The 13,160-nt window shown below is 49.2% G+C and overlaps 2 protein-coding genes across 4 annotated transcripts; one reads left to right on the top strand and one right to left on the bottom strand.

Annotated features, from left to right (window-relative positions):
• The first annotated feature begins 3,319 nt into the window (after window positions 1–3,319).
• TINF2 (TERF1 interacting nuclear factor 2) lies at window positions 3,320–5,993 on the top strand. 2 transcript variants are annotated; one of them, XM_045802664.2, is made up of 9 exons: window positions 3,320–3,814; window positions 3,959–4,063; window positions 4,186–4,287; window positions 4,369–4,476; window positions 4,562–4,658; window positions 4,819–5,281; window positions 5,371–5,438; window positions 5,543–5,634; window positions 5,762–5,993. In XM_045802664.2, exons 1-9 carry the CDS (start codon window positions 3,623–3,625, stop codon window positions 5,891–5,893), a joined length of 1,359 nt encoding a protein of 452 aa, XP_045658620.2. In that variant the 5' UTR covers window positions 3,320–3,622; the 3' UTR covers window positions 5,894–5,993. The 2 variants fall into 2 exon arrangements, with proteins under 2 accessions (XP_045658620.2, XP_087715186.1); XM_087859060.1 differs by lacking the exons at window positions 5,371–5,438; window positions 5,543–5,634; window positions 5,762–5,993 and having other exon boundaries at window positions 4,819–5,285.
• Window positions 5,994–6,440: 447 nt separating this feature from the next.
• On the bottom strand, window positions 6,441–13,131 carry GMPR2 (guanosine monophosphate reductase 2). Of its 2 annotated transcripts, XM_045802665.2 has the most exons (10): window positions 12,920–13,131; window positions 12,418–12,538; window positions 12,164–12,283; window positions 9,605–9,688; window positions 9,282–9,455; window positions 8,452–8,533; window positions 8,257–8,363; window positions 8,031–8,073; window positions 7,281–7,440; window positions 6,441–7,072 (listed from the first exon to the last, which is right to left on the bottom strand). In XM_045802665.2, the coding sequence occupies exons 2-10, from the start codon at window positions 12,502–12,504 to the stop codon at window positions 6,883–6,885; spliced, it is 1,047 nt and encodes a 348-aa protein (XP_045658621.1). In that variant the 5' UTR covers window positions 12,505–12,538; window positions 12,920–13,131; the 3' UTR covers window positions 6,441–6,882. The 2 variants fall into 2 exon arrangements, with proteins under 2 accessions (XP_045658621.1, XP_045658622.1); XM_045802666.2 differs by lacking the exons at window positions 12,164–12,283; window positions 12,418–12,538; window positions 12,920–13,131 and adding an exon at window positions 11,168–11,370.
• Between the last annotated feature and the right edge of the window lie 29 nt (window positions 13,132–13,160).

The following is a 13,160-nucleotide window of genomic DNA, read 5'->3' as shown; positions in this document are numbered from 1 at the left end:
TTTTATTTTCCTGATAATAAGTCAGATGGAGTTAATTACAAATATAAGAACAAAATTTTACAAAATGTGACTTATGTTTCCCAGTGTTATGGATAAGATTACAGTGGTTGAACTTTATTTTAAATAAAGTTAATTTTTAAAATCATGGCTACCTTCAGCTGTTCTAAGCTTCTCCCTGGAAAGGGGATTTTTGTCCACAGGTGAACCAGAATTTTACAGGACACTCTGACTGGCAGGATCCAGCCATGGCAGTGGCCAGTGGACTCATTCCTTCACCCACTTATAACAAATATGGCACCCAATGATGTGTGCCAAGCAATGGACTAAGTGCTGGAGCACAGGACAACCCTAGTTCTCACCCTGTGGAGCTTGCAGTCGGAGAAAGAAACAGAACAACCGCATGAACAAAAGTAGAGTAAATAGCTCTGAAGTTTACAGTAAAGGCATTGACCTGGCCTGATGGTGATGGTTAGGAAAGCTTTCCCTAAATAGGTGACCCTGGAGGATATCTAGGCAGAGAGGGAATAGAGATCACTGCAGACAAAAGGCATAACCTGTGCAAAGATCCTGTGGTAGAAGGGAGTTTGGAAGAGTAAACAAGACAAAGAAAGATGATGTGGCTAAGGCAGAGAGAGCAAAAGGCAGAGTGGAGGAGATGGAGTTGAGGGGCATAGGGCCACCCATGCCTTGTGGGACCTCATAGGCCAGATTAGATTTTTGTCTGCCCTAGAGCAGTGGGAAGCCTTTGAAAGCTTTCAGCAATTGGAGGTGACATGCCCAGACTGTTTTGAACAAATGACTCTGCCCGCAGTATCAAGAATAGATTGGAGTAGGGTTGGAGTGGAGGCAGACACAGATTGGAAGGCCATTGTAGTAATTTATGCTGGAGATGGTGGTTTGGACCAGAGTGGCGGTGCTGGAGACAGAAGTGTAAAGCTTGGAGGAATATCTAGGAGATCAAGTTCACAGGACTTGGAGAGGGATGGGTGTGGCTGGGTGGAGGGTGGAGAGGAGCAGTAATAGGCGAACCCCCAGGTTTCAGGTTCGTGGAGCAGCACCGATTGGGTGCCATCCACAGGGATGGGGGTCCTTCACCAGAGAGAGGAAACTGCAGGGGAAGGTGATGCTCGGAAACACAGAGTCAATACCCTTTGTATAGTTCTATTCTACGTGGAAATTTTCCTTTGGGTGACTTGGAGGATTTGGTTTGGGTTTGACTGAAACTGTTCCCTTACCCCAGTGTTCTTCAAGAATAGTTTCTAGACACATTAGAATCAACTGAGATATTAATAATACAGATTTCTGGGCACCAGCATAGACCTCACAAACCAGAATCTCCGGAGCAGAGGCCAAGAAGTGTGTGTTTTAACAAGTTCACTAAGGAGTGGACTCCTGTGCACAGTAAGGATTGAGGACAACCATCTTCTATTTTTCTTCTCAGCTGTATTTTTCCCATGTTCTCCCTGACAACACCCTTCTTGTGCCAGCAGTGGCCATGAGACTACATGGCCGAAGTTCTGAGCTCTGACCACTTGTCTTCTTGAACCTTTGAATTTAAGAAGGCTTGCAAGATAAGGGGCTCCTAAGGCAGTAAAAAGAAGACTAAAGAAGGGGCTGGTTGTGTTAGCTGTAAACACATGAACAAGGTGCTGTGTGTACAAGAAAGGAACCAGCTGTTCTTCAAGAGGCTCCCGCCCAGTGGGGGTGACAGACATGTAGGCATTGAAAATACAACACATATGTAGTACTTACTATGAACCAGGCACTGTTCCAAGTGCTGTATAGTTACTAATTTATTTAATCCTTGTAACAACCTTACATGATAGGTTCTGCAACAGTGGTGGTGATAAAAAGATGTACTGAGGACCCCAAGAAGAGAACTCTGATGGGCGTCATGGAGGTGGTTATCAGATGAACGACAAAAGGTGAGAGTCAAGTCCAAGAGGCAAGGAGGACAGAGGAATCATGCAAGACACAGACATGTAAGACAACACAGTATATTTGGAAAATGAAACCTGTTTGCTGAGGTCTGGCATCTAGGTGCATACGTGCAAAGAAGCAAGGAAAATGATGAAGAGAAGCCTGGTCAGATTAAAAATCCTTTTGCCTTATTTCAGAGTTTGGCCTTTCTTTTGAAAGTAAGAGAGAGCTTTCAGTTAGGAATGATATGATCAATTTTGCATTTCACAAGATGTGTGATGAAAGCAATGTAGTAAAGAAATTAGAAAGGTGGGGAGGGTGAGAGAGAGGATCACCTGAAATAGGATAGAGGCAGTGAGAATGAAAATGGGGTGGGTTGGAAGGTTCCACAGGAAGTAGAACTGATTAGACTTGGTGACAAGTAGATGTGGAGAGGAGGGAGGACTGAGTTAAGGGCTGTGGTCTGGGTTTCTCACTCACAGGTGAGGAGAGGCACCCTGCACAGAAATACAGAGCCCAGGATGAAGAGAAGAATTTAAAAGCGGAGAGAACTTCCAGTTCTCAGTCCAGCACTCCCTGTGGATCACCTGAGATGACTCATCTTGGGTAAGTCAAGGAAGGGTCCTGGGGGCACTACCTCTAGGAAGGGAGATGGTCCGAAACAAGGGTAGTTCCACTACATCCCTGTAAGGTTGTCAGGGAAGGTGATTCATTCAACCGGCATTTAAAGAATATACACTGTATTTGGTGATGAAAATAAGGAGAGACTCCAGGAAGGGTGACAAGCAGACAAGTAAGTCGATCACATCAGGGGACTGGCTGGAGTAAGCACACAACAGAAATCCGGAAAGCGAAACTTACTTTTTATTTTAAAACTACAAGATTAAAAAAAAAAGATGTCAAACACAGAAAAGCACAAAAAAATTACCTACAGTCTCATCATCCTGAGAAAACCAAGTTAACCACCGATGTATAGGTTCAAACTCTGTATTTATTTTTTAAAGGCGGGCGCCCTCTACTGTTCTGTAAAAGGGACGGTTGAATTCTTACTGGAAGTCGGCGTGCCGCCGGGCAACGCTCTGCAAGCGCTGCTACGAGGCTACGATTTAAGGAATCGTACATCAGTGGCGCAGACGATGGGGGAAGGGAAGGGCATGATCCTCGCTTTCCGGACAACTCATTCCAGCCTTAGAGAAGTACGCGACTTTGTAGGCTCCGCGAAGAAAGGCAGGGGCCACGAGATCCTGGAGCGGCAGTCCCCGCCGCCCAAGGGCTACCGGGAGGAGGCAGCTGGGGCGGGAGACGCGCCAGATCTCTGGGGGCGTGGCCTTATGACGCGACGTCACGTCTCCCTGCCTGGTAGCCCATTGGCTCTCCATTACCGCCCTTTTCCGGGGCAGGGAAACTGGCCACAGAGCCGGAAGCGGGGTAGCCCTCGGGCTTGAGGGGGCGGCGGCGTAGAAAACAGAGAACCTGGTGCCATTGAAGCTGACCAGCTTCTCCGTTAAGGTGCCAGCCCGAGTTGAAGACCGCCAGGATTCCGGTGGCCTATGGAAGGGATCGCATCTCTCGGTATCCGGCGCGGACCGAAATAGCGCAGCCACCGAGAGCCGCCGGAAGCTTCGCCCCTAGGAGGAGTCGAGAAGCCTCGCGGTGGAGGAAGGAACCCAAAGGGCCTGCCCCCGGGGCGGAGCCCGCGGCCATGGCCACACCCCCGGCAGCCGGTCCCGCGGCTCTGCGCTTCGCCGCCGCCGCCAGCTGGCGAGTCGTGCGGGACCGCTGCGTGGAGCATTTTCCGCGAGTATTAGAGTTTCTGCGATCACTGCGCGCTGCTGCCCCTGGTTTAGTTCGCTACCGCCACCACGAACGCCTGTGTATGGGCCTAAAGGCCAAGGTACTGGAGCCAGTAGGAGCTGGAAGACGGGGAAGGGGAGGGATGCGAGGGGACCTGCCGAGGGCCGACCGCCTGGGGTTGGGACTCCTTGGAAAAGGGCAGCTTGCCCCGAAATGGAGATTCTGAGTTTAGTACCCTTCACAGGTAGTGGTGGAGTTGATCCTGCAGGATCGGCCGTGGGCCCAGGTTCTGAATGCCCTGCATCACCATTTCCCAGAGTCTGGACCTATAGTGCGGGACCCCAAAGCTGTGAGTAATCCGTGGAACAGGCCCTACACCCCAGTTAACACTGGGGGCCACAAAGTTGATTCTCCTTCCGGCCACTGGATGCTGGTGACCCTAAATTGTCTGCTTTTCCTTACCCTCAACAGACAAAGCAGGATCTGAGGAAGATCTTGGAGGCACAGGAGACCTTCTGCCAACAGGTGAAACAACTAGCCGAGGCCCCAGTGGACTTGGCTTCCAGGCTGCAGGTGAGACTGGCTGGTTTGGAAGCTAGTATGTGGCTAAAATTCCCCTAGTCCTCTTCTGACCTGCTTTTCTCCTCACTGCAGGAACTTGAACGAGAGTATGGGGAACCCTTTCTGGCTGCCATGGAAAAGCTGTTTTTTGAATACTTGTGTCAGCTAGAAAAGGCCCTGCCTGCGCTACAGATAGAGCAGGTCGTGTTGGGACAAAATCAGGGCAGAGTGGGGGATGGTTGTGTCAAGGACTGTGGGCTTCATGCCTCTCTCCCTCTGCCCACAGCTTCAGGGTGTGCTGAGCTGGATGCAGCCTGGAGTTTCTGTCACTTCTTCTTTTGTCTTGAGCCAGTACGGTGTGGACATGGGGTGGTCACTTCCAGGTACGAGGACCATCTGGGAGAACTAGAACTTGGGGGTGGATTGTTTGGCCTGAGACCTTTCGAGATAGGCTGTTGGAAGGGTTTACGTGGATCTGAGCCATAAGAAACCAGACTGAGTTGTGTTTCTGTCTGTTCTGAGGAGCTTCGTTTTCTTTTTCAGAGTGCTCCGTTACCGACTCAGCGAGCACGACAGAGCCCGCGGAGCAGAACGCTCCTCAGCAGCCAGAACTAGCACTTCATGATCCTTTGCCAAAAGCCAGGCCTGGCCCCTGCCTTCCTCAGGAACCAGCCTCAAGGAAGCACCCAGAACCTACAGCCGGCCACCACTTCAATCTGGCCCCTCTAGGCCGGCGAAGAATCCAGTCCCGATGGGCATCCACTAAGGGAGGCCATAAGGAGCGCCCCACAGTCATGCTGTTCCCCTTTAGGAACCTGGGGTCACCAACCCAAGTCATATCTGAGCCTGAGAATATGGAAGAACACGGGACAGACGTGGCAGATCCAGCAGGTGCTGTGGGCACGAGGGTAGCTTCCACTGGCAAGTTGAAGAGTCCATCCCAGGTGCTGAGGGGAAGGGCTCCAAAGGAGAACCCAGTTGACGTGTTTGCTTTGGAGCAAGAAGAGTGAGTGGAACAGTTGCTTCTCCCTACCAGCGGCACATTCTTTGCCTGCTTTCCCCTCACCTTATCTTATTTGCTTGCTCCCAATGCAGGAATTGCTCAGTTTGCCCCATGGACCCCTTGAGACTGTCATTATCCCCTCCTAAGGCCAGGAAGCCATGTAAGTATCCTGAGTTAGACTGGGTCAGACAGCCTCCTCTCCCAGGGACTCTTGAGGGCCTGTTCCCCTAGAAGGGTACTTTGACTCTGGTTTCCTTCCTGCAGTGTGTCCTCCATCTCTGTGCAGCTCTGTCATTACCATAGGGGACTTGGTTTTGGACTCTGATGAAGAAGAAAATGGCCAGAAGGAAGGAAGGGTGAGTAGGAAGAAACAGAAAGCTGGGGAAGGGGCTGAGCAGAGTAAGAGAAACCCACATGCCCCAAAATAATGGAGGGCTCAGGGAATGAGATGATGATAGCATCTCCCTGCTCCCTTCTCTACAGGAGTCTCTGGAAAAGTATCAGAAGACAAAGTTTGACACCTTGATCCCCACCTTCTATGAATTCCTCCCCACTTCTGGCCCCAGTGCTGTGTCTGTCCCTTCCATGACCGTAGAGACAGGTCTAGACCCTTAGGATAGTGCTGGAATTCCCTCTGCTCTCTGCCTGTCTCCTTTCTCAGCTCTACACACAGTTTAGTGGGAATAAAGCGGAAGCCCAGGCTTGGATAACCTGACTGCCTTGCTAAAATTACTTTGTAATCCTTAGTTAATTAAAATTTGGATTTGTTAAAACACTGTCTTGGTGTGAGGGAGGGGAATTAGGCTTCTGTCAAGTCAGTGTACGTCACTCCTTAGAACTGGCTTCACCAGGGCTGGAGAAATCCCTTTGCCTCTTTACCTCCCCTGGAAAATGCTGTTCATATGTGCCGAGAAGGGTTGATAACCTGGAAGGGAAATTTCCCTTTGCTATGCTAAAAACATCTATGTCTCCTGGTACCAGAATGTACTTTGTAAACTCCCATGGCGTCAGGTTACCTGGGGGTGGCGGCACTGGAATGGAGATACTTTGTGGAAAAAGTACTTCCTGTCCTTGACTCTACTGAGTCAACTCCACTTCCACTTGCCCTGGAGCCGAACCCAGATGCCAGCCTTGTGCGGAAAGATCCAGAATCTCTTCAAAGTCATTGGGATCTCTTTATTGAGATATTTAAAGTATGTCAACACTTTTGGGCTTTTTAGGTATTCAAAGATCCTATTTAATGAAGCTCATTAACAAAACATGATTTCAAGCGCCTAAACTCTTCCAGACCAAGGCCATTACACACTTAGGTAGGAATCAGCATCTTTTCCTTTTAAATAATCTCCAGGGTGCTGGATCCCCAGATTCACATTTGACTGTCTTACTTCATTTCCTCAGCCTGCCTGCCTTGCTTCCTCCTCCCCTGTGAGTGCCCTGGGCATTTTGTGTGTACAGAGTACAGAATTCCTGCAGTGCCCTCAGGAGTGAGGCAACAGGAAATGACTGAGTCAGACAAGGCCACAGTAGCCGAGATGGGTGAGGAGCCCACTTGGGAGGCCCTGTGCTCGGCTGCTAGTGCCTTGAGAGGGCAGAGCTGCTCAGGTCTAGCTCTCATCACTGAAGATTGGATTCACCTGCTGGGTGACCCGGATGAAGGTGGTTCTCCGGCTCAACTCCTTCAGTTTAGCTGCTCCCACGTAGGTACATGTGGAGCGGATGCCTCCAAGGATGTCTCGGATGGTATGTTCCACATCCCCTTTAAAGGGCACCTCCACCGTCTTTCCCTCTGAGGCCCTTCGAGGAGGAAAAACTTTCTTACCTTTTTCCTTTTGGATTTCTTAAGCCCAGTGATGGCTCTCCCCTGCTCTCTGGCATTGAGTCCCAGTTCACCACTTTTCCTCCAAGAACGGTACCAGGCATCTCCCAGCAGCCAGGAGTTCTGCCACCACCCTACTCAGTCAGGCTTTCCAGGAACCCTCGGCTCCTGGACCTCTGCACATACCTGTAGTCAGCCACGCCCCCGGCATACTTCTTCATGGCCATTTCAGAACTCATCCCGTAGAAGAGCTTGTACTTCCTGCCATCCCTCTCGATGAGTTCACCACCTGACTCACTGTGCCCAGCCAGCATGCCACCCAGCATCACAAAGTCAGCTCCTGCCCCTGCCAGCATCAACAAGGGGGGAAAGAATTGCATCTGGCCCAGGTGCCCACATGCCCACCTTCAGAAGCAACTCACGCCAAATTCTCAGTCCTGATAATGAGTCTAACATCTTCCTGGTTTTGTCTCCCTAGCTGACCCACAACCCACACAGGCCTGCTCTGCCCTGGCCTCTACTCCTCACTGGCCTGATTTCCCCAAGAATTTAAAAAGAGCCTCTGGAGATTCCCTGCCTGGCTTCTGCTTTTTTTTTTTTTTTTGGCTGCTTTTGTCATCTTCTGGTCATTTCTTTTCACTGTGTCCAGCCTAACGACTTACTCCAAGTGTCCCAAGGGCAAAAGTCTCTAACTTTAGTCCAACAGTCCGGGGATACTACAGATGGTCGTGGCCTGCACTTGGGCAGGCCATAGCAGAGTCTCAGTCTTCCCTTGCTGCCTCGCCCCAGGTGACACCACAGCTTCAGGGTCCCTAGTTCATCTTGTGAAAGGATTTGAATGGCTTTCTCAGCCTTTCCAAGCCTGATCCTTGACCCTCAGAGGTGACTTATCCTCTTCTACAGGACCCTCCCTCCGTGCTCTCCCAACACCCTTACCAAAAGCCTTGGCCACATCCCCAGGACAGCTGCAGCCTCCATCCTGCAAAGTAAGGAGCAGTATGAAGAGCAAACATGGATTTCCCAAGGACTGTGAGCACTGTCCCTGCGGCCCACCTCAAAGCTGACAGGAACCTCGGAGTCCTGATCCACTGCTACCACAGCCTCCACACCCCGCAGAAAACACAGATATCGGGCAGCCTTATACCCTGCCCTTGGGCCTTACCGAGATGATGTGGCCTTTGAGGCCATGGGCAGCATCTGCACACTCCATCACTGCACTGAGCTGTGGGTACCCCACTCCAGTTTTCTTCCGGGTGGTGCACACAGAGCCTGAGAAGAGTGTAATGAGAACAGTGCTGTGCTCCACAGGCATTTGCCACTGGAGAGGTAGCCCGTGGCCCCCAGTGAAGCCGCTCACCTGGTCCAATGCCCACTTTGATGATGTCAGCCCCAGAGAGGATCAGCTCCTCCACCATCTCTCCTGTTACCACATTCCCTGCCTGCGACAGAGCATCAAAACACAGCACTCTTAGGGTCGGAAACGAGAGGAGGTTGCGTGCACTCATACACAGCACGCCTGGACTGCGACCTTCCACCATTACTACAAAGAAGGGTACCTAGGTTCCCTCTACTGGGAAAGGACTCTACTTCCCAAGCTGAGGTAAGGGGGTGAGTGGCCAGTATCACTGTTGCACCAGGGTAAAGCTGGGGTCCAACTGGACCAAGGCCAGAGCTGATTTACAGATTTATCTCCCCATCCTTGCCAAGAGAACCAACATATCCTGTCCTTAAGCTATTGTGTCATAACATCTCTGGCTTCAGGGAAAGGGAGGACATGGTAACCTAACCCGTCTGCGCAGCTGTATTTACTTCCAGTGGACGATACAGAGAGACCCCTTGATGCTGTGGAGAAAATGAGGCCTTGTCATCACTCCCCTAAGCTTGTAAAAAAATAAAACTCTTTCATGCGGCCGCTTTAATACGATTCTAGTGCATGTCCACTTCAGTGGGCAGATGGATCTCTACCATAGGTATGGACAAGGCATGCGTCAAGGGACAGAGGTAAGTGCGCTAACCAATCCAAACATTTTAAGCATGGAACCGTGGAGTATCACCTGGTAACATGATTCAGTGGGCTAGGAAAATCATAATGCAGCAAAGGAGAAATAAACTGATGTAACAAAATGGAGTGTCAGGAAAGAGTGGAAGGAGGAGGAACGTACCAACGACAGGGTACTGGACACCTACCATAATGGTGTGTTTGGGGAAGCGCTTCCGCACATCCTTTACAAACTCAACGAAGTGTTCCGAGTAGCCATTTGCCACATCCAGGCATATATATTTCACCTGGGGAATAGCTTCCAGGATCTGTTCCAGCTGTTCAAAGTCTGAAGAGCCTGTGCCTGAGCTGGCAGCCAAATGCTATGAGAGAGACAGGGCCACTAGCACGTCACGAATGACCCAGTGAGCAGCCAGCAGGGCTGGGAAGGTGAGGGTTGGTCCCCAGGAAGCCAAAAAGAGATGCCTGGAAACCTGGGATAAGGAAGGGATCAGGGGAGGATCAGCATTACCTCAAGACACTCAGGATTCTGGCTAGCAAACTCTTTCCACTGCTGGAGGCTGTAGTGTTTATGGACAGCTGTGAAGAGGGAGAACTGGGGAGAAGAAAAAGCCATCAAAAAGGAGAGAACTTTACTAGCGTCTCTTTTGCTAGAAACAAACATTTATGGTAACGTATCTGAGGGAGAAAAGGACTGAACTTTGGAAAGCAACTTGAAGAAACCACTGGTTGAGCTGGGATTTTAGTTTAACCATTATTCTCCCTACAAATACCAGTAGGGCTTTTTATCATAGCCAGTGCTTGTCCAACACTCCCACCAAAGTATGAAGTCATCTGGTTTAGAATTCACCTATCAGCACATACAGGGCTTCTGACTTAAAAGGTGACAAAGACACCTTTGGTGCAGTGGGACAAGCAGCAGATAAGAAAGAGCCGTGAAGAGGCTGGACCGAGCCAGTGTCTGCCTGCACTGACTCAGCCCCTCCCCCTATTTTTGGATATCATCTGGAACGTTTACCAGCAATGATTCAGTGAGTCTAAATGTTCACAAAAGGCTTAATGGAGCCAATAAGGTGCTACCCTATTCTTTCTCCATCTCCACTGGAGTAAAGGACAAATATTTTGGAGACCCCAACCTAAAAAGTCCATTTCATTCCATCTATTTCAGTCAACCAAGTTCAAGGACATTGTGAACTCATCAGACTTGTATTCCCTAGGTCAACAAATTGCAAAACAATATCCCAGTACTTTGAGAAAGGCATTCAGAGACCGCTGTGAATGCTGGTGCTTGTGCCTTATTTTTATTTTATTTTATTTTTTGAAGATTGTATTTTTAAGTAATCTCTACACCCAACGTGGGGCTTGAACTCAGAACCCCAAGATCAAGAGTCACATGCTCCGCTGACTGAGCCAGGCAGGCACCAAAGGGCCTTAAAATGTGTGCTTCAAAAGTGCAGACATACAAATAACAAGAGAGCAGTTGACAGAGACAGCCCAAATCTTGCAAGTGACAAGAAATTGAAGGAAGTCATGTATCAGCCAGCAGTAAGGAAGTGCTATGGCCATAATGACTCATCAACACTACCTAGCTAAAGCTGGTGTCGAGTTCTACTTTCTCAGCAACACTCTGCCATCGGTGTACTGATACACAAAGAAAAATCACTCCATGAGGTCAGTAGACCTTGGAGATAACTGGTATAGTGCCATGATGAGCACATCCAATTACATACCAAGCTAGACATCTAGAAAAAGATGCTTGTATCCAACCTTATTACTACTGTGAAACTTGGCTCCATCTCTAAAATCTGATTTCTTCGGCACTCATCAGCAGTACTGAAAAGCCAGTCTCAACACAAAGCATTAAGACAGTCTCCACAAGGGCCACGTATTCCAGCACATTTGTTAATGCTGAAGTCAGATTCACTATTCCTCAGCTCTAATGGGCAGAGCAGCTGGACGATGGACAACAAGAAGATTCCCAAGCAGTTAGTGAATGGCAATAGCAAGAAAGTACTAAAACTGCGTAACTGTCAACCTCAAAGAAGTGACAACAGACATTCCCCCCAAGACTTACGGCGATCGAAAAGAGAGAAAGGGAGATGAAGTCCTTAAGGCTAACAGAGCCACAAGCTGCAGCAGCATCCATCAACCAGGGCTACATGGATTAACCAGAAGAATGCATATGTTCTTTAAGTGCCCAGAGTAACTATCTACCTTCTCGGCTACAAGTATAGAGGCAGGTAATATTACTGACAGGAGCAGCATCTTCTATTTTCAAAGTGAACAATAACCTGTGCATAAGAAAAATAACATTCCATTTTGGACACATCCCAGAAACTCCCAGAAACCTAGGACTTAAAGAAGAGGAAGATTAAAAAAATAAAAAAGGGTAGCAGACATGGAAGAAAATTAATAAGCTGCTGCTTCTCTAGGATCTTCTAGCTAAGAATTTTTTTTTTTTTTAAGATTTTATTTATTTGACAGAGAGAGAGACAGCCAGCGAGAGAGGGAACACAAGCAGGGGGAGTGGGAGAGGAAGAAGCAGGCTCCCAGCGGAAGAGCCTGACGTGGGGCTCGATCCCAGAACTCCGGGATCACGCCCTGAGCTGAAGGCAGACGCTTAACGACTGAGCCACCCAGGTGCCCCTAGCTAAGAATTTTTGAACGCTCAAACTATATTTAGTTTCTGGACTAAAACAGTGGATATTTAGTGTCCTGAACAATGGCGTAACTGGCAGGATGAATGTGATTTGGAGGGGATGACTTGGGAGGTGGGAAAAGTTGGCAGGGTGTATAAACTGCTGGACAGGAGAAAAGGGAAAGTTATGTTTATATATCAGAAAGATGGGGTAAAATTTAGCTTTGAATCTTATTAATTCAGATGTGCCTTTGAACTTATCAGATAAAGGGCATTAGTATTAGAGAAAAGGGATAAAATAGTAAATTGGAATATCCTGACTGTCACTTGCCAGACACCTGACCTAGGGTGGGGGGTGGGGATGCAGATTACCCCTCCAGTCAGTCCATATAACTGGTCACCAGTGAGGAACCTGCATAAGGGAAGTCCTACCTTACAGAGAACCTTGGCCATCTCAAAGGTGCCCACAGTATCCATATTGGCAGCAATGATGGGGATGCCAGTGTACATCTGCTTTGAGTTCCGAAATGAAAAGGATCTTGTGAGATCCACCTGAGATATGAACAGGAAACAGCATTTCGTTCATCAAATAAATGAGTATTGTACGAGAACAAGAACCAGAACTCTCAGTCCTGGCCCACCAGGAGCTTGGGGTCAAGAAAGTGCAACTAGGAAAGCAGGCTCACCTCACTTCGAGACTTGAGGGTACTGCGTTTGGGCCTCAACAAGACATCCTTGAAGTCCAGTTTGATGTCACTGTCGATGTGAGGCATGGCGGGGACCTTGGGGTAGCAACAAATCTAAGAACTGGAAGGCAAGAAAAGTCAGGTGGTGGAATCTGAACCAAGACCCTAGGTCTTAGTGCACTGTTAGAGCTAACGGCATGGCTCATCTCTCTCCCTGCTTGAATTACGGAAGGTCGAGGCATTGGCTGAGGCATGGTCCCTGAAAACTGTCACCTCTGATCCCGTTCTATGGTTGCGATTACCGTAGTATCTCCATCCCAGGTACTATTTGATGGGGAAAAGAAGTGGAATGGAGTCGTGAATAACCCCCAAAATATGCATTCCTTACTCCCACCACTCTTCCTTCTCCCACCCTTGCAAAGAGCAATTTGGGGTAAGTGGCTGATTTGGGGGTGAGTGGGAATGGGGGAGATTCGCACAGTTTCCGGAATGGGGTACTCACTTCCTGTCGCCGTGGCCCAGGTGGCAGTTGACCACAGTCGCCCTTGCTTAGTAACTAGCCTCGTGCAGCCCCGCTGACCCTTGCGGGCCACACCAACAGATTCCGCCAATTGCGGGCGAAAAGGATAAACAGGGGAATCCCAGTTTCGGCCGCGGCCGTGCGAGGCCTTCTGGGTAACAGAGTTCACACACCGAGGTTGCCGTTGGATCCCAGGGGCGGAAGACTACGACTCCCAGGGTGA

This window comes from Ursus americanus, chromosome 35 (assembly GCF_024610735.1).
Source record: "Ursus americanus isolate L20-20 chromosome 35, mUrsAme1.1.p, whole genome shotgun sequence".
In the NCBI taxonomy this organism is placed as follows: domain Eukaryota; kingdom Metazoa; phylum Chordata; class Mammalia; order Carnivora; family Ursidae; genus Ursus; species Ursus americanus.
Note: the sequence above shows the minus strand (reverse complement) of the source record. Positions and strands in the feature narration are given on the sequence as shown.